This window comes from Scophthalmus maximus, chromosome 10, assembly GCF_022379125.1.
Source record: "Scophthalmus maximus strain ysfricsl-2021 chromosome 10, ASM2237912v1, whole genome shotgun sequence".
Taxonomy (NCBI): Eukaryota; Metazoa; Chordata; class Actinopteri; order Pleuronectiformes; family Scophthalmidae; genus Scophthalmus; species Scophthalmus maximus.
The window spans coordinates 9255267-9275312 of NC_061524.1; the positions used below are offsets into that span (position 1 = coordinate 9255267).

Here is a 20046-nt window from a genome sequence, read left to right on the forward strand (position 1 = left end):
GCACAGCGTCTGCTCTTCGGATCGGTTATTGCAAACATATTAGAGGCAGCTTCACAAATCATGATATCATGAAGCAAGTGTAACTATGTAAGCAAAAACACAAGCAAAGGTTTTAGATTGAAGCTTACTGAACACAGTTGATAAATACTATTACATCGTTTATTTATCATGGATGTAAGAGCAAACTATTCTTACGACCCATTGATAAAAACAGAAGACATATCATACCAAAGAGGAAGTTGCAAATATAAGTACATGTGTGTAGGTGATGTGAGCAGCAGTGAGCTCCAGTGTTTTTGCTCCATGCAGAGACATTGATTGGAGAGCGAGTGGCTGGTTGCTGTGTGAGTGACTGGTGTCCTGCCCGGGGGATGCAGCGATGCATCACCCGACACACTATCCTGTCACAAAGGGACACCCCACTTTAGCCCTCAGCCTTGAGCACACCCTGGGACCCGAGAGGGGGGGGAAGGTCCCAGGGGGTTTGACCATACACGTCACACAGCTTGTCCTCCAGCGGTGAGCAGGTATGGATACACAGCACATGGCTGCTGAAGTCTTATCAAACCGTAGTGTTTTGGGCTCAGCGGGGAAATGGATTATTTACTAACTTAACAAATTCAATTCACTTGCTGCTGGACCACTCAAATCTTGCTCTCACACGATGACACTTTTTGTTTTGAGATGTTTAATCCACCAAAGTCACCGATGCTGCTGAATATGGTTAATTGTGGAAATACTGTTGTGTTTTTTTATTTATTCACACATAAATGATCACAAGTGTCGTTATAACGAAGCAGTGGTTAAAATGAGCACAGCTGATATACTCTTTAAAAAAAATAAAAAACTGCGCTTGTATCTTAAAAACGCGCCATTATACACATTTAATGATAACTGTTAATAATTTCCCCCGCATGCGGAGTGTTCATGAGATGACTGACCTGCCGTTAAGTTATGCTCTTAAATTTCCTGCACATGCCTGCTGCTGCTGCTGCTGCTGCGGAAGCAGCGGAGCAGTGAGTGGTGGTGAGATGGGCCCCCACCCCCCCTGCCCCCCCCCCCCGTCAGTCCGCCCAGCAGCAGCAGCAGCCACTGGAGCCGCACACAGCAGCGCGTCGCCGGGACACTGAGGATCCATCCGTCTGCCCGGAGCCGCGCGCACGGGGCGCACACTGGTTTCTACAGCACCTCCGATTCTTTTTCCAGTTTTGACTTGTTTCTGTTTTCCTTCTGCCAAGGGGAACTTGATCTTTTTTTCTTTCTTTCCCCCCCATTCAGAAACTTTTACTTATGGTTCGCGAAAATGGGGTTAAGTTGTGGTTTCTCTCGTGGAAACGTCGCTGCGCTGCTGCTGCTTCTGTTGGAAGGTAAGAGGCTCCTTCATCAGCTTTTATTGTGAGACTCATGCTGGAGGAGCACAAGGGGAAGTTGGGCTGCGTGTCTCCGACAGGGCGATTGATCCAAAATAAAGCAAAAATAGAATGAAGCAAATATAATAAATTGTTAATAACCAAAACAAGAGGAAATTTGAATCTGTGCTGTCTTCCCCTCCTCTGCTCTGTTTGAGACATCAGCTTCATCTTTTTATTTATTCAAAGCGTCTTCTTCATCTCCTCCCCTGCTGTCACTCACAAAGACTGTAACTTGTGGTTTTGTTTGGGATGCACTTTAAATCCACACACAAAAATATATGATTGTCTGCTGAACAGAACAACGAGAAAAAAGGGAAATAATGAGAGGAAAGATTTCTGAGCTGCTGCTGCTGCTGCAAAAAAAAAAATGCTCAGTGGACCTGAAGTGCTGTAGATGACAAATGAAAACACACCAGCTCATGTGTAAAAAGGAATCTGGGAGCTGAGTGAGTTTTAAGAAGTGTCTGTAATGGCTGGAACACAACGCCAGCACTGGTTCACGCCGCAGAAAGTGATACTGGCATTGTGCTGCTGGCTGTTATGCTTGGTATGGCACATGGAGACCTACAGTCAAACGAATACAGCCATATATCATAATATTATAATCCCATTCACAATCCCACAGCCCAACTGTACCAACACTGTCCTCCCATGCAGTCTATATTTAAAGTGTCCCTCATAGCTCTGGAGTGTGCAAATCTCAGTGTGCCGCGAGTCCGTCAAATGTGATGCCTGCGTGGTCAAATATAGGCCACTGTGTGGAATTCTTGAATTTGTTTTTGGGACTTAATCCTTAGCAGAGGTCACTATCAGATGTTGACTTTGGAAATAATCATCACAGTCTGTTAGTGGAAAGAATTGTTCATTTTCACAGGGATAGGTCAGTAGTGTTCACGTCTGCAAAAAGTGTTTACTTACCAGTAAAGAACAGTGCAGGCTTAAACCTAATCGCCCAAGGGAGCAGTTTCCTGCAGAGTTGTTAAAATGATTAATGAAAATTTCTAAGGTGCCACAGTTGCGCGTAACCTTCCCCGGTTATTTTTCATTGTGACAGACATTGGCGTCCTCGCCACAAAGGGGCTGCAAGACACAGGTTCGCGTCACAGCTACACGGGATGATGCTCCTATCACGCAGCCATCACACAGTTGCGTCCCAGTGCCGCTTTTTGTTTCCACGCGTGTTTTATCGGTGCAGCGGGCGTTTTCTCCTGATATTTATAGAAGAACACAGTTGGTCTGGTTCGATCTCATGTGTCAAGGACGATGTGGTAATTAAATGGGTGCTGAAATCTACACCCGCCATTAAACGCGGAGCCTGTCACCTGCCTGTTTGTTGGAACAAAAGACCTGGACTCGTTCAGAGAGGTGAAGAAGCGAGTCACAGGCAGGTGTGCAGCAGCTGCTCCTATCTCTGGGCAAACACTGGCTGTTTGTTTTCTTTAGGAAAATATCGCCTGTTATACAAGTGCACACAATGTTCAGATTGCAGGGTCCGAGTCTAACTGGCCTCAAAATGGCACATCAGATTGATTTTCTTGTACTTGTTCAGGCTGACGATCATGTCTCACTTTTGGATCACGTTCTGATTGCTGACACGTATTTCCAAACCATTTCCTTGTTCTTGAAAAGGTTTTAAAACTAAAAATGATTTAAAAGACGTCTCTGGGCTCGTATTCTAATTAATTCAATTAAGGTTTGTTGCACTTTTTGTGTCACATAAACTATAATTTGAGTTTTCATCACAATGCTAGTGATTTGTTATTTGCTCGAATCTAAGGACTGTTAACTTTATGTGTGTAGGCCGTAGAAAAAGAGAAAAGTTGCAATATTGACTGTATGGTACGGGTTTCTTACTCATGAGTTTCGTTTTTCTTGCTGAGGTAATCAAACAAAGGAAACTGGCAATCAGCGCTCGCTATCAGAGTGCACTTAAGTAGAAGAAGTAGTTCAAGACATTAATTAGAGTGAATTGGAAGTTTGTCACAGTTTGGATGTAGAAATGTTTTTTGTTGTTGTTGTCATTAAAGAGAAGATCCAAGGCCCTGCAGTCCTCTGGTTAGTCATGGCTCTGTTAAGATGATGATGGCTCTGATGCATTTGATTTATTTAAATGCGAACTAGTTAATGATTGGAGTAGTCTGATGTAGACCCACAGTGGTTGAATACTACCTTTTGTGACTAAACCTGGTAAAAGGCCTTTATGGAAATGAACCGAGTCATCTTGACAGACGCTTCTGTGTAATCCATCACCTCCACAAGCAGAGCCGCAGATGTTTTCACATAAAAGCATTGACTGGTTTATCTTCCGCTGTGACCTTGTTACTGTATCTTTGACCCTACCTTACCCTCTGACCTTTTGAAAACCTTAACCAAGTGGTGATCCTCAGTGATGACCCCCCCCACGCCTCCCTCCCAGAGGAAGCCATGGCTGCAGCCTCTTTAGCTGCTCCTCCTTCTCCTTGCATTACGATGATGATTTTCATCAGTATCCTTCGCTTTTGAGAAGGAGCAGACCAATAAATCTCAGTGATACATGCTGCTATTTGATTTAGCTCCTTATTACATTATGTGATTTAGTAAAGCTTCTGTCTTGTGTTGCCTATGGATGCATTATGAATCTAGGATTTTCCACTCTTGTTGTCACTGCGTCTCTTTTAGTATAATTGGAAAAAGGTGTTTGCTGGTGAGTTTGTCTTTTATATTAAATTTTGTAAACAGCAGGGATTTTCTTTGGATCCTATGAAAAAATAACTAAGTGAAAACAAAAAGAAACTTGATTCCCTGTTTATGGCACAGAGGGAAAGGTTGTTTCCCCTCCCAAGATTATTCACTTAAAATACAATTTTGGCAAAAAAGAAAACATATCTCACCATGTGGTATAAAACCACAACCATCTGGTCTCAGCTGCGCTCCGATCATTAATTCTCAACCCCCCCATACTACGCCAGATTTTGTTGCAAAATTCGCCAAGAAAAAAAAAGTTTTTATTTATTTTTTTAATACAGGGATATATTAAGAATGTAAAGAGCAACAGAAAGACAGTTGTCTGCCACAAATGCAACTGATCATCATCAACATGCTGCCAAGTTTTATAAGAATCCGAGCAGTGATGCAGCAGTTTCAACCTTTCAAAACACTATTATAGTTTGTCCTTTTGCCAGCTTATTAATTTTTAATAAATCACCAAAACGTTGGAGAAAAATGCATCATTCCATTAGGGTTTTTGACTAAAACTGGGCTAGTCGTTATTTGAAATATCATGTCTGATGGATGAACACCGCCCGATTCATAACTGTGACCTTAGCTGAGAGTCCCAACCTCTAACTCAGGACTGTTGCTTCTTCTGCTGCTGCTGGCGTTGCATGGATGCTGCTCCTACCTGTCAAAGCTCTCTCGCTGATCCTCTAGTCAGTTCAGGGTCACACTTTGCTCTCATGCATGGGTAGAATCTAATTTGCTGTGGTGAAGGGACAAGGAGACATTGATTGAAATTTCACCCTTGGGGCATTTAGTCCCCTTGTTTCACATGGGTCTTGACAAGTTATTTTCCAGTCGCCTAGCGGTGCACGCTGTGTTTGACCCATCATTTACAACAATCAGCGAAACAAAGGAGAAGCTTTGCTCATTTGAATCCACATGGTCTGTTGTGTGACACTGCAGAGCTGAATGCGAGGGCAGTATTTGGTCAGTGCAAAATAGGCCATACAATTCTTAATTATAAATATTTAATGGCAAATTGCTCTACAACAAAAATGTTATGGAGAAAATTTGCCAGTGCACATTTTTTAGTTCCAACAATCCCTGTTACGTGTTATCACAAAGAGGATGTTTTTTTTTTTGCTGGCCCCTCCTCCACCTGTCCCACCCTGAGTCCATTTGTCTGATCCTTCACTATGCAGAAGGGGGTAATGTGTTGGTAAATTATGTTTCCACCCCACTCCTCTCCCTGCCAGTGCCAGAAACTCTGAGAGCTTTACTTCCATTTGAGCTGGAATACCAGCGCCCTCCATTCTCTGCCATAAAGCAACGTCCCCCCCTCCCTCTGTTTCCATAATGTAATCCATCATCCACTGTAAAACCCGATGTGGCGACACACAATGCAACAAGCAGTCAGAGACTAGTCGTACGAATACTCACCACTCATCACACGACAGCTTGTTTCATTAGTTTGGGTGCTGATATTCTCAGGATTCATGTAGGAAAGATTTAATGATGTTAATATGCTACATAGGGCTACTGCTAAATTGCACGCTGTACGGAGAGTCCCACCTTTAACTCATTTTGTATCTAAATCAGATTTTTTTCCCATCATCACAACAAAAGTCTTGATACAAAATCAAGACAAAATTATTTAATATGAAATATAAGGGAAAACCCATGTATGCCTGTTTTATTTTGCTTTGTTAGTGCACCAGGGATAGTCACTCTTTCAGTTTTCAGACTCAAATATGTCAAATATGTAATGTATCTCTATGAATTATCAAGCATCAAAATAAGGTGAAAATGTTAAGCGTTATTGTGCTTCAGGGCTGCTAGCATCTTTGTCTTGTTTAGAGTTTAGTTTCCTTGAGCACAGAGAGGATCGTGCTGGATTCGTCTTTAATCTTGTTAAACTGTGAAGCATCTGTTTCACATATTTTTTATCATTTCATTTTTATTTGGATGCTGTTAGTAGGAGAAAATACCAAGAAAAAAAAAGTGAGCAATGGTCAGATAGTCTTTGATTCTTGAAATCAGTCATTTAGTAGACTGAAATCCTTCAGTGTACATGTACATGTCCGCCCTGAGGTGGATAAAGATGTTTTATCAAGGTAGTTTAATGACAGTTGCATCAAACTCAGTCTAGAGCTCTATGATGTACCACATGTTCAATTTTTGATGCCACTGTCACCCCCACAGGAATTCCTAAACAGAATTTATACTTGTAACTAACCCCTAAGGAGATGTTCTATTAGATTTCTTGATGACTGATGAACATGGTTCATTGGATCTCAGCTCTTGTATTCTCAGAGGGATAATTGGATTACACTATAGGGTAATTGATTATTATGTTACGGTATGCATCTCGGTAAACTGAGTAATTACCTGGAGCCTGACTGCCCCCCTCCAAACTCAGATCAGATATCGTATTACTCCGATGAAAAGTTTGATGACTGTGTCATCATGACAGGAAATGACTTTCTTTCCCCATTACGCCTCATTGTTTTGAGACTGAAAGCGTCACAGATAGGACTATATCAAATCCAGGTTCTGGATACAGCATGATAGTGCTAATAAAGCATACTGGCACAGGAAACCATGAGATAGAGATTTCAAAACATTGTGATCAATAATAGCTTTCATAAGTGGAATTATAGCCCAATGTGCAGCTTTTTAGTTAATTGAATTCTTGAAGAGAACCATTCCCATAACTGTTCCATCTTTGGAAGTGGAGTAATCGTGATAGGTTTCAGAGTAATTATAATATTTATTGTATTTATATAAGTCATATAACTGGGCGATATGCTCCTTCTTGCTGCTCACCAAGGCTCCTTTGTAATAGATGATGGATTCTTTAAAAATTTGGATACTGATGGAGCAAATTGTAGAGCCAGCCGTGAAATGAAACCCACACTGTTGATGTAATATTTCTGTGGCCCTGCAGCTAAACAAGTGGGTCCATATTACGTGCAGCTACAAAGATGATTGCATGCAGCCATCAACCATTCTCCTTGTCTGTCTCATCAGTGGAAAACAATCAGCATCACCGTTGATTAGTGCAGTTATTGATTGGTCTGCTGCCAGATACACTGCCTTTCCAATGGGTCGTTACCAGGGACTGATGTAGCGCACGTTGACCTTGGGAATCAGAGGGCATGGGGCTGAGCTCTCGCCGCAGGAGATCCAGTCCAGGAACAAGATTAGTCAGGGAATAAATCATACAGCAGCTGGGCCGGGTCACTTCTCCTGCTCTGCCTTGCTGTCAATGAGGATGCTCAGCCAGGACGTCTGGGTGGGAGATCCATGTTTCCTTGTTTCATTGAGGCCTCCACAGAGGTAGATTAGTAAGCTTGTAGGTTACTCCAGCACATGAGCTCATAGCTGGTAAATCTATCAGCCGAAGCACGCATTGAGCTAATTGAGTTCCTGTCTTTGTCTGGGACGACGGCGAGGGCGATCCACCCTATCAGCCCCCGACCAGTCCCAGACACAATGAGGTCTGTGGCTGACTGAGCATGTGGTTGGTTTCAGATTTTGTTCTGACATTTTGTCCTTTTTGTCCTTCCACTCTTAAAATATGAGACACAGCAGACACAGGGCGTAATAAACTCAAGGTAACTGCAATAATCAAAGACAACCAGGAAGAGCATGCATGCATAGATGACTGAGAGGGCTTTCCATTGTTGTTTTTCAGCCTTGTATGAGCCCAATTTCACAAACCACTCAGCAATGCATGATATCTATTGTAAACATGGATTGCTACAAGAGTCCTCCTGTTCAAACACTGGCTTTGTTTGCAAAATTACTTACTCTAGCGTCAGTTTTATTGGTGTTTGAAGGCTGTAAAAGGTCAGCTTATGATGGTAATGTTTACATACTTTGATTTATGGCACGCCAAGGCTGTTCCAAAAACAGCATAATGTCACTCTCTATGTCAAAATCTGAGAGGGATATATTTTCGCTGTTCCCAACACAAAGCATTGAAATGAAACATGTGCTACAGTTTTTAAAATCATTATCCATGCATGGTGGGAAGAGGTAACTTGTCATTGCTGTCTGCATTTCCATCATCCTCGTGCATCGTTTTGGGGAAGGTAGTGAGTCAAGCTTTGGATATTCGTAATCATGTCCTCACAGACAAAAGATGCCATTTGCTAAGAGAGGCCTGCGTGATCCATTCAATTAATTAGTTTTGATATAAACTGCTTGCTTTCTGTTGGCTTCAGTCCGGGAAAGAAATTGAATTTTGAATGATATAAACGAATTGTGCTGCATGGGGTCCAACCAGCATGGCTTTGAGCCAAGGCTCGCATTCATAAGTGCATGCGGCTCCCGCTGGTTAACACGTTGGGCCCCTTAGTTTAATATGTAGAGCTGCTCTGTTTTATGCACTGTGACTGTATTATGTGAAAGATTTCTGTAGATTAATCGTCTCTGATTATCTGATAATGGGCTGTACAAAGTAGTATTATGTAGCTTGTTAAAACTGCAAATGAACCCAAGATCTTTAACATCTCATCAAATTAGTAAAGACTAATTATGTATCATAATGAATATTAGGGAGCAGTTTTCCACTGTCAGGTGTGGGCCTGTGTCAGTATGATAATGGCTCCCTCTAATGGCCATTTTAGGTGTACATGCTTACACTGAAACTGCAAACAGACAGTACCCTTATTGTGTTCCACTTCCCAATATATCGTTGTTCTGGACCTCCAGCACATTCAGACTTCATGTCACATTTAAAGTGTCTTTATAACATTCAACAGGCGCTGTACCATGTTATTCTACTGTAGTAAGGCCTTCATCCACGTTGAACCCTTTTGTTTCTTCATCCTATGGACTAACAGCTCTGTACTGTGTACAACATTTCAGACGTACAATGTTCCTCCCTTGCGTGGGTACAAGCCAGACAAAGTAATAAAATGTAACAAATTTTAATCTTGAAACCACTCACCAAACATTTTTTCCCTTTAACTAAAGCGGAAACTTAGGCCAAAAATATTCTGGTTTGGCATCCACAGCTTGATCTAATGCTTGATAACTAATTGCTTTGAATGATATACTGTACTGTGCAACTCAAATATGGCTTTTTTAATTAACCTTATTGTCACTTCCCCAAGTTCCTCAGAAATGATCGTTAAAGAATCATAAAATGAATGATTGATATATCGGACTGCTTTTAAGAGAGAATGTAAGTGAGAATCCTCATGTTGTATTTTTATAGCTTTGCCAATCAATCATCATCTTTTCCAGTATGGGTTGTTTCAAAATCTGTAAAAAAAAAATCCATCCACAAGAAACATAGGAAACAATCTGTGAGAAAAATGTTGCAAGAAGTAAAGAAACAAAAAACATTTTGGGTGCATCTGGCAGATCCATACACCTTACTGTGCTCAAAACATTAAAATGAGGACTAACCAAAATACAGCCTGAATACACGAGCAGGAGTGGCTCTAATTTGGTGATAGAATTATAAAATGGGAAGTCATCCCTGAAATGTTAGTGGTCACGAAACTGACTCCAGCCATCCCAGCAGGATCAACAAAGAAGTGACCCGCTGTTTGTTTTTGTCCCAGGGACACGTTTAATAAAAAGGACTGCAGCCTCCCTGAGTGTATCTCCATCTCTATCCTTCAGGAAGGACGGACACATTTTATCCATCAGCTCGGCCTCCTGTCATCCAAGCCCCATGAAATTAAATCAATGTCTGAAACCAGAGCCAAAGCCTCAACTGCACCAACAGAAATAGAAAATCTAGTTTTGCTGTCTGCTAATGACATTAGCGCGTTCCCTAAATGGTCGCCTACTGTCGTCAAAGAGGAATATAACAGGGATATAATTACAGGAGGAACACTCACATCTCCGTTTTCCTGTAAAACATACAGCCTGCGACAGCTCTTTATGGATCAACCCCCCCCGCACACATGCACATACATACATACATACATACACACTCTCCAATCTATCATGTATCATGTTATCCCTTGTAATTAAACATCTCAAGGTGAATGCAAGGAGAATCGGAAACCACATTATTGACCGTATGAGAAATTCATTAAAAGAGCTGTGTAAGTGTCATTTGAAACCTCCTTTCAATTTCCACCCAAGGGGAGAAAGGAAAAAACGAATCAGTGAGAGAGAAAAAAACTGAACGTGTCATATTTCATGTATGTGTTAATTTCCATCCAGTGCCCACGCAGCATTCGCATAGTTTATTGTTGTCACAATTATTTTTCAGGCATCACAATGTTTTCCTTAAAAGTGAATAACACTGGATTCCCCTGCGATTCACTTGCTTTTTAAAACATCTGGTCACGTCGTGTCTTCTTTCTGCAGGAGTGACAGGGCTGTACTTCCCTCAGAATGAGTACATCGAGACGGTATATGTCGGCCAGCCGGCAGGTACGCCCATCCTCCAGGTCCACGCCATGCTGGACAGCGACTCTGAGCGGCCGCATTTCTACCTGTGCTGGAGCTCGCTCCGACGTCCAGCGTACAGCTCCTGGTTCCACCTGGACGTCAACACTGGAATACTGTCTTTAAACAAAACCCTGGAGGAGAGCGACTTCACCATCCCAAGTGAGTTGGATACAAGCATTATCATGGTGATGAACCGTGGGGCCCAAGAGTCTGAAGACGGCTGGGAAAGTGGTCTCTGTATATTGCTGTTCCAGTGCCCAGTGTGCTGTACACATGATAGTAAATTAGTCTCTTGATGTTTATGCTCTTTGCATACTAATGATGCTTTGGCTCTGTGTTCAGGTTATAATGGCATTGCATACAGGCAACAAAAGAAAAAAGAGTGCAGTCAACAAAAAGAGCACAGTCTGAGATTAAAATGCCTCTTGTCTTTGTTTTGGCTGCGCATCTCATCAGATCAACATTCGTGGTCCGTGAAGAAGTTGGGCCTGCACGCCACGGTTTTGCCCAATTTCTCCAGGAAGCCCCATTGCGTCAACAAAAACTCCCCTCGCATCACTTTGGACTTTGTCAACGCCACGCTGCCGCAGTGTGCCCAGACAGATATGAAGGAACTATGCTTCCCCCACAGAGACACCTCCAACCCGCACATAATGGAGAACAGGTTCCCCGGGGCCATAAGGCAACTCCGACGTCTCACCAGACTCAACGTCTGCCCCAACCACACCATCTCTTACAACGTGGAGTCAGGTTAGACACGTTAAAGAGAGACATTTGGGACATTTGATGGAAGAATTAACAGATTCTTTCTCCTGGATTTCTAAGCCATAAAGTGCATCACTGCTCTGTTTAACACCTTCAGTGGTATAACACACATCACTTTGCTGACTGGATGACCACTAAGGCTACTAAGGACACATACATGATAACAGGATGACTTTATCCGTCCTCCTCTCTACAGATGCCCCTGCACCCTTTGCTGTAAACGAGAACACCACAGAGCTGGTGGTGACCGCGCCGCTGGACCGCGAGGAGAGTGAATGCTACCGACTCCTGCTGGTCTGCACAGTCCGAACAGAGACGGTCATCACCAAGGTGGAAACGTCCCTGGACGTGTTTGTCATGGACGAGGATGATAACGCACCGTATGTGAACGGCACAGACACAACAGACATCATCATCAGCTTCAATCGGACAAAGGTGAGAAGACTAAAAACAACACTGATCTGATCAGTGTTTTTTTTTATAGACACAATGTTGACTAATTTTGTATTCTTCTTGTGCGTCGGGATTCAATCTTTCACTCTCTTGTTGTTGTTCTCTTTCCAGGGTGGCTCTTTTGGAACCTTGTTTGTCTTTGACAGGGATTTAACACCCATCTATCACATAGACAAGAGTCACAGTAAGTATGTGGGGACCTTGCTCAACAGCGACGGGTGGATAAATAAAACATTCGACATAAAAGGCACCTTCAGTGAAAAGAAAGCGGCCCATGGAGGCATTCGAGAGACCGTCCACGACTACCGTGAGTAAATCCAGGCGCTAAAATTCACCTGTTTTTGTGAACACTGCAGCTTTTTAGAATACATTTTACATGCATACATGTTTTTCCTCCCTTGATTTATTAGAGCTTGTCCTGAAGAGGAGCCTGTACGTAAACGAGAATCGCACCGTGCAGCTGGACTACCTGGTCAATGACACAACCTATCCTGGTCTAGAGGGAACAGTGTTGCTGCACTTCAACATCACCATCTTACCAGTCCACATCCGCTTCGCAAACATCACACAGATGTTCACACCGACACGCAGAGCTTCTGTTTATGCGCAGGTACGTTCCCCAGACACATCCACAACTCCCTATTTAGTCTGCTGCTGTCTGAAAAGTCTGCAGGTTCACAAGTCAATCATAAACATGTTTTTTTAAATGCTGACGTGTGCGTTACAAGAGTAATTGGTCGCTGCAATTACTCCTCCTCAGCATATTGGCTACTGTTCCGCAGTTTCAATGGTATTAAATCATCTGAAACATCAGAAGCACTTTGTCCATCAGACCATCAGACTCTGAGACGTGCACACAAACAAATACACAGAGCATTTAGTCTTTCAAGCAACGGCAGCATATAGAAAATGACTCGACTTGACAACTGTTTCCAGAAAATTGAATGAATAAAATTAATTCAGTTATTGGTAATTTTGTAGATGCAGTAATTTGTTTACTGGGAAGCAAGGAGGGTAACTATTTCCTAGGGTGTGATAAAAGCTCAGTACCTGCCTTGATGACACTGAAGTATGTAAAACTGCCTCAAAGTTTTGATGCTGCAATATCTTTTTGTGGATAAGATATCATTATGAAATGTTAAGCTTAAAAATATGACTCTGTGCTGAATCACTCTCAATCACTGAGACTGCCACCTGCTGGAAGTCCTTCCATTTAAATCACCCGTGCATGAAAATGATTCCTTTTCATTCCCCTTGTTCCTTTCCTCTTAGGTTGGCAGAGTGTGTGTGGAGAACTGCCAGCAGTTTGACGGCTTCAGTGTCACATACCGACTCGAGGTGCCAGATAAGAATATGTCTGCTGACTTGCAGTCCTGCCATGCGGCCATAAGCATCACACAGGCTCCCATCGAGATGTGGGGACTGCTCTATGTGAACGACTCGGAGGCGTTGCGCAGGCCCGAGTGCCAGGAACTGCAGTACTTTGTCGTAGCCCGGGAGGAGCACACACAGCAGGAGGCCAGCACACAGATCCACATCATACTTGATGGTGAAGGTGAGAGTGCAAACAGCCAGGGTCCACTTACGAGTTCGCAAGATTTTAAAAAGGGGGGGCCTTCTACATTACTTCTACAGCATTAAACGGCACAAGTTTGAGGCAAAGCATCTTAGGTTAGTTGAGGTTTTCTCTGGGTACCGCACCACTCGCTTCCAAAGTCATTCAACGCCTTCATAGCAACATTTGCAGATTCTTTTCAACAGTTTCCCCCTCTCCCAAATGCCTTTTAACGTTTTGGAAATGTGTGTTTCTGGCTCCGCGGTACATAGTGAGCAAGGCCAACCAGGAAAGCCAGCAGATCCTGTCTTGTGCAGAAAACAGACGACGAGGAGACTGCGAGTCTGTCCGAGGCCTGGGGGCGACAACAGGCAGATGTCAGTGGAGGCAAGGCACAGAGAAAGGTACACTTGATCTAAGTAACATGTACCGTCAACAAACAAAAGATGTTATTTTGCAATCCTACAGGATTTTAACATCACCGAATCGTGTCCGTATTTAATATGAGACCCTGGAGTAATTTAACGAGAACCAAATGAGAGTGTGACTGGGAACATGTTTCCCTCTGTGGTGGCGATGGAACAAATTAAAGACCGGATCCAGCATGTGTATCCCTTTCAGTAACATCCTGTTTGCAACAGGATGCAAGAGTCGTGGACAATGTGGTGTTGATTTTGAGCAAGATACAAGCACTAACAACACCGCAGGATGTCTAGAGCGAGTCCCCACAGTCATGTATTGTTTAATCAATTATCTTTCAGGCTGACGTCAAGACAAGACGTCAGAGTTTGTGTCTTTGACAGTGAAATGTTCGCGGTTGTGAATTGTTAGTCATGTGCATGTGGTCTGTCATCTGGTGTTATCAGTCTGCCCACTGACCCGTTTCATATTTCAGGAATATCGGAAAACTACTCGACCTGCTCTCCTGACCTGCGGACATGCCCGGATAGCGTTTGTGATGCGGTGGAAAGCAAAGATTCGTCAATATGTCCCCAAGACTGTACAAGTATGAAACAAAGCACATTTTCTATTAAATGCAAATGCATAAATGAAACCATTCTGACCACGTTGTTTGTCTCTGCAGAGGAAACTGTCATCGGAGGTCATGAACGAGGCGTGGGGAACGGGATCAAGGCTGGATATGGAACCTGCTACTGCTACTCCGAAAGATGTTTCTGTGAGAAGGAAGATATTGAGGGTGAGTTGACATAAATCACACCAAACAGTTGGTAATGAAGTGAAAGACTGATGTCATGTCATCTTGAGAATGAACCAGACATTGATAGCTGCTTTTTTGAAAAATGGAACTTCTGTGCGACACTCTCTCTCCCAGAGGCGATATGTGACGACATGTGTAAGACCATCATCGCCACGTCTCTGCTGCTCTCCTTCGTCGTCTCCATCCTCCTGTCCTCATACTTCATTCACCGGTATCACAAGAACTCGCCCAAGCCTCCGATCGCCTCTGCAGAGATGACATTCCGTCGGCCAGCTCAGGCCTATCCCATCAGCTTCAATGCCAACAACTTACGCCGGGGCTCACAGGATTCAATCGAGCCTGACACCTTTAAAATACCTGTGAGCTGCCTCTTTCAAACCATGACAGACGTTTTCCCCCGCTCTCTATGTTGTGTGTTGGAACATTTGAGAAGTGATAAATGTCATGTTGTTTCAACAGGAGGATCCAAAGTGGGAGTTTCCTCGTAAAAACCTTGTACTTGGCAAGACTTTAGGAGAAGGGGAGTTTGGAAAAGTTGTCAAGGCAACAGCTTTCAGGCTGAAAGGAAAAGCAGGTTACACCACTGTTGCTGTGAAAATGCTTAAAGGTAAGACAAGCCAGGGGACGACCAGACAAGCCTGGAAGTAATGTTGACACATGAGGAATGAATGTCTGGAGAGATGAGTGGTTTCATCATTACAATCCCTGCTTTCCCTTCGTAACAGAAAACGCCTCGCACAGTGAGCTGCGTGACCTGCTTTCAGAATTCACTTTACTGAAGCAAGTCAATCATCCGCACGTCATAAAGATGTTTGGAGCATGCAGCCAGGAAGGTAAGACCTCAGTCCTCCTGCCATCCTCTCTCGGGGCATGTGTGTTGCACGTGGAGTCTGAGTGCTGCATTTCTGTGAATAGGTCCATTGTATCTGATTGTGGAGTACGCCAAGTACGGCTCACTCCGCAACTTCCTGCGCGAGAGTCGGAAAGTTGGCCCGAGCTACATGGGCAGGGACGCCAACCGAAACTCCAGCTACCTGGAGAACCCGGACGACAGGGCGCTCACCATGGGTGACCTGATCTCCTTTGCATGGCAGATCTCCAGGGGCATGCAGTACCTGGCTGAAATGAAGGTACTTGACGAATAGAAAAGGTTAAATGTTCACGTTTCAGGCTTTGAAGAAGTTTCAGTTGAAGCTTAAGCTCTGAAAGGAGTTGAATTGTCAGCTGAAGGCAGAGAAATGAATTAGGCTGAAAATGAGCATTTGGGTGCGACAGCTTGTTCACAGGGACCTCGCAGCACGAAACGTCCTGGTGGCTGAGGGAAGGAAGATGAAGATCTCAGACTTTGGCCTCTCCAGAGATGTGTATGAAGAGGACTCGTATGTGAAGAGGAGCAAGGTAAAGAAAGGAGACAGAAAAGTACAAACTTTTGTTCTATTTACAACATTCTTTCATTTTAATTCTAATTCCTGTGTTTTCCAGGGCCGTATTCCTGTGAAATGGATGGCAATAGAATCCCTGTTTGATCACATTTACACAACGCAAAGTGATGTGTGAGTATAATCACAAGATGGAAAATATGGCTTTATTGGTGAAAAATAGATGATAAGATTGATACCATATTTGCACAGTAAAGATACAGATATTAGTATCTGTTAGTATCAATCTTCCAGATAAACGTCATACTCTTGTGTTTTTCTTCCAAGCTGGTCCTTTGGTGTGCTGCTGTGGGAGATAGTGACACTAGGAGGAAATCCATACCCAGGAATCGCTCCCGAACGCCTCTTTAACCTCCTCAAGACCGGCTACAGAATGGAGAGACCAGAGAACTGCTCGGAGGAAATGTGAGCTCCACTCTGTTACTCCACTGCATCCTCTCATTTTTGGTTTTTGCCGAGCGCAATAACGCCCCCTCTAGCACGCGAAGACGTGGGGAAATTAGTCAGTTGGGAGAATTGAGTTACACTTCAATTTCACCCACTGTGAAACTTTTCCCCCTCTGCAGGTACAACCTCATGCTCCGCTCCTGGAAACAAGAAGCAGAGAAGAGGCCGACGTTCTCAGACATCAGCAAGGAGCTCGAAAAGATGATGGTGAAGAGTCGGGTATGGTGATGCAATGCAATACATTGTAATAAGTTATTCATAAACTTCCACAGGGAAGAAGTGGAGGCAGGGATCTTATGGTCAAACGTTTTTACTCTTCCACTCGTTTTGAAGGAGCCCAGAATGGGTAGTAGATCATTTGTGCTGGACAACATGCTGTTTAGAGTCACATACACTCACTGCACGATCGTTCACTCTTCCCAAATGCTTCAGATACCATAATTAGTGTTTGAAGAGCAATCCTAAAAATGTGGCCTTGGGCAGCGTAATCATAGAGCATTCCAGTCCGGCCCCTGCTATTGAAGTGGGGCTAAATAAAGAGCATTTAAGGAAAAGGGAATGCAGAAATCCCAGAATACAGCGGGCAATTGACCCTACTGTTATCACAAAGTTAGTTTGGAAAGTCACTGGGTGCAGTGAACAGAAGGTCTTTGCACAAATGCCAGGGCATTGCAGCCAGTGCCTGTGTCTGACCTTTAACACTTGGATTTAGCTCCTCTCCTCCTGCTTAATCAGCCTAATCACATCTTCGTCTGCTCTTGTCAGGATTACCTGGACCTGGCGGCGTCCACGCCAGCCGACGCCCTGCTGTACGACGACGCTCTCTCTGAAGAGGACACTCCACTAGTGGACTGTAATAACGCCCCTCTCCCTCGAACCCTCCCCTCCACATGGATTGAAAACAAGCTCTATGGTAGAATCTCCCATGCATTTACTAGATTTTAGTAAACAGGACACACAACACAATCTCTCTTTTTTTGTTGTGATTGGCTTTTTCCATAGTCCTGTGTGTGTGACCGTGATCTAGGCATGCCTTTGCTGATTAATGCTGACATATATCCCATTTCATCGTAAATGAGAGGCTCAGTAAGAAAAAAAAAAAGATCTTGTGTCTTGACTTTTTTTGTTTTATTCGGACCTGCTTCTAATGTACATGAATACTGACCAAAAATGCTAAATTTGTAAATAATGAATATACACTTCATTCTAATTTATATGGCAATGCTCATAATCATGCTTCATCCGCATTTTATTTGTACATAGCTCATTTTTGCATTCCATCACATTCCATCGTCACCATTTCTTCTCCATTTGTTTGCATTGGAAGAGACAGTGTGTAACATTTGAAACAGGTCCTTGCCGAATCAATCACTCACTGTGGTTTGAATTCCAGATTGTCTTAAATGTCCTGACTTTCTAATGTATTTTTTTAGCCATTAATCTGTAGTGACTGAAACATTGCTGAACAGAGAAACAGTAAGGCTTTTGAACGCAACTCTCGAGTGACTAAAGGGAAAGAACGTAACAAACTCCTTACTTGCTGTCCATATGCATTTCTCAACAGTTACAGCGTGACAGCCATTGTTCAAATACCAGGACATAATCAACACTATAGGCTTGATACAGTACAAAAGGAACAATAAACAATAATTGTATTATCTTATATTTCATGTAGTACACTCACAGCCATACGTTTACACCTCTGAAAGTCAAATCAGGACTCGTTTCAGAGACGGGGCACCACAGAGTTTGATTCGAGAGCCTTACTGTCTGCACGCTGTTTATCTTTCACTGAGTGCAGAAAAATGATATGTTCTCATTTTTAGGCATGTCATACCCGAACTGGCCTGAGAAGAGCCCGGTACCGCTCAACAGACATGATGCCACTAATCCAGTCTTTACAAGATATGCCAATGATAGTGTTTATGCAAACTGGATGGCTTTGCCTTCACCCGCAAAAGCTGTGGACAAGCTTGATAGCTAAAGACAAACCGACACTGTAGAAAAGATGACTAATTGGTAGATGTATATATTTCTATACGACTGTGTACATACGATCTGATGCTAAAGTTGGTTCCCTTTTATTTCTGTTGCATGGGTATCCAAGGTTTTAAACTGAGGTCTTTTTTGCTGCAAAACTGGCCGGATCAACATAGACCATGCTTCATTCTGCTCTTCAGTATGTTAATTATTACCTCATGGGTCACGTTGGCCAAGCTGTATCACTGCATGACTAGTGTACCAGATTGTATGTCAGTGTCAATGTCTTTTAAGTGCCTGTGCCGCTTCTACAATAGCCTCCACTTGTTAATGTGCGACTGCGAAGATCTTGCTCCAGCCCAGGAATTAAAGGGGAACGTCTTTACCATCACCTGTTATAGACAGCTGGGATTGAGGGGACAATAAAATAAATAAATGTTGAACTTGAAAAATGTAAAGTTTCTACTGTAGGAGGATTGTGCTCCTCGAAATGTCAAAGGCCCATTTTGTGTTTCTCCCACAAGATGTTTCAAAGCTGTTGTTGCCAAAGAAAAAAGTAACGCAGTCGTGTTCAGTGAACGTTTTTTCTGGCTTTTTGTTTTTTATTATTATTTTTTACATGAAAAAATATCAACTAGTGAGTGCTACTCCAGTGTACGGACATAACACTTAATGTAGATTGTAACCATGTCCAACATACAGTTCACTTTTTGATCCACTGTTAATGCAATCTTTGTGGGAAAAGTATGATTATGTAAACTAAGGAGTGTTATCATTGTTATGTTGTTATTATTTGATTATGTTACAATTAATAATAAACATTAAAAATGTGAAGTACGTCTGTTCACCTCATATCATATATAGATAGTAAGTATGTGGTTACGCCGATAACTTTTTTACAATCTACAAAATGCAAGTTACGTTTGATGGTTCACATGATTTCTTCTTTTCATAACATTACAATATTATCTTTAGCTTCTGTTTATCTCCAAACATGAGTTGTTCATTATACTTAAATACTAGAATCAGCAAAGTGGTTTGTCTCTAAATCATAATTGAATATTTGCACTAATGGGTCGGCAAGCATTGCATCTACAGAAGCATAAATATTCAGTGTAGAGATTTGCATGAAAACAAAATTACAGTGAAATTTCAACTTAACATTTAAAAAACCATTTTTTTTTTTATTGTTTATATGATATAAAAATCTGGCTACATTTTGAAAAGGATGTTGACCACCACACTGATGTGCAGCAACAGGTAACATTTTAAACTCTCGGTTTAATTTTCCGCGACAGACTGATGACTTGTCCACGGTGTCTCAGTACTCTTCACACAATGCGTGCTGCTGAAATAGGCTCCAGACTCCTGCCAGCCTTAATGGAAATGAATAAACCAAATTAACAAAAGAATGGACTAAAAATAGAGCCTCATGGGAACATTTCCTGGTTTGCTTTATGCACCGTCGTGATAATAGCTCCCATGTTTGCACATTAAACGAGTGATCTGTCTCCTATTACAGTGCAAATTCAGCTGTAATGCAATTCAGAGTTGTCAGCTAATGTTTCATACCAGATAAGAGGTTTGTTTTTTCACCTGTAAAGGAAATACAGAGGATCAACAGAGCAAAGAAAAAGTAGATAATATCAAAAAGAA

The 20046-nt window shown here is 42.6% G+C and overlaps 1 protein-coding gene across 2 annotated transcripts; it reads left to right on the top strand.

The window, feature by feature from the left end:
• The first annotated feature begins 1093 nt into the window (after positions 1-1093).
• ret (ret proto-oncogene receptor tyrosine kinase) lies at positions 1094-19224 on the top strand. 2 transcript variants are annotated; one of them, XM_035606851.2, is made up of 20 exons: positions 1094-1367; positions 10449-10691; positions 10989-11282; positions 11494-11732; positions 11862-12057; positions 12161-12360; positions 13023-13305; positions 13578-13709; positions 14201-14311; positions 14390-14503; positions 14639-14883; positions 14984-15131; positions 15250-15357; positions 15440-15654; positions 15800-15922; positions 16007-16077; positions 16231-16368; positions 16530-16629; positions 17176-17323; positions 18237-19224. In XM_035606851.2, exons 1-20 carry the CDS (start codon positions 1304-1306, stop codon positions 18392-18394), a joined length of 3330 nt encoding a protein of 1109 aa, XP_035462744.1. In that variant the 5' UTR covers positions 1094-1303; the 3' UTR covers positions 18395-19224. The 2 variants fall into 2 exon arrangements, with proteins under 2 accessions (XP_035462744.1, XP_035462746.1); XM_035606853.2 differs by having other exon boundaries at positions 17176-18294.
• Positions 19225-20046: the final 822 nt, after the last annotated feature.

Excerpts from the sequence above, each read along its gene's own strand:
- ret (XM_035606851.2), top strand. The coding sequence starts at position 1,304 with ATGGGGTTAAGTTGTGGTTTCTCTCGTGGAAACGTCGCTGCGCTGCTG. Across the intron at positions 11,283-11,493 it reads CTCTTACAACGTGGAGTCAG|ATGCCCCTGCACCCTTTGCT; the intron begins GTTAGACACGTT and ends TCCTCTCTACAG. Across the intron at positions 14,504-14,638 it reads TGAGAAGGAAGATATTGAGG|AGGCGATATGTGACGACATG; the intron begins GTGAGTTGACAT and ends TCTCTCTCCCAG.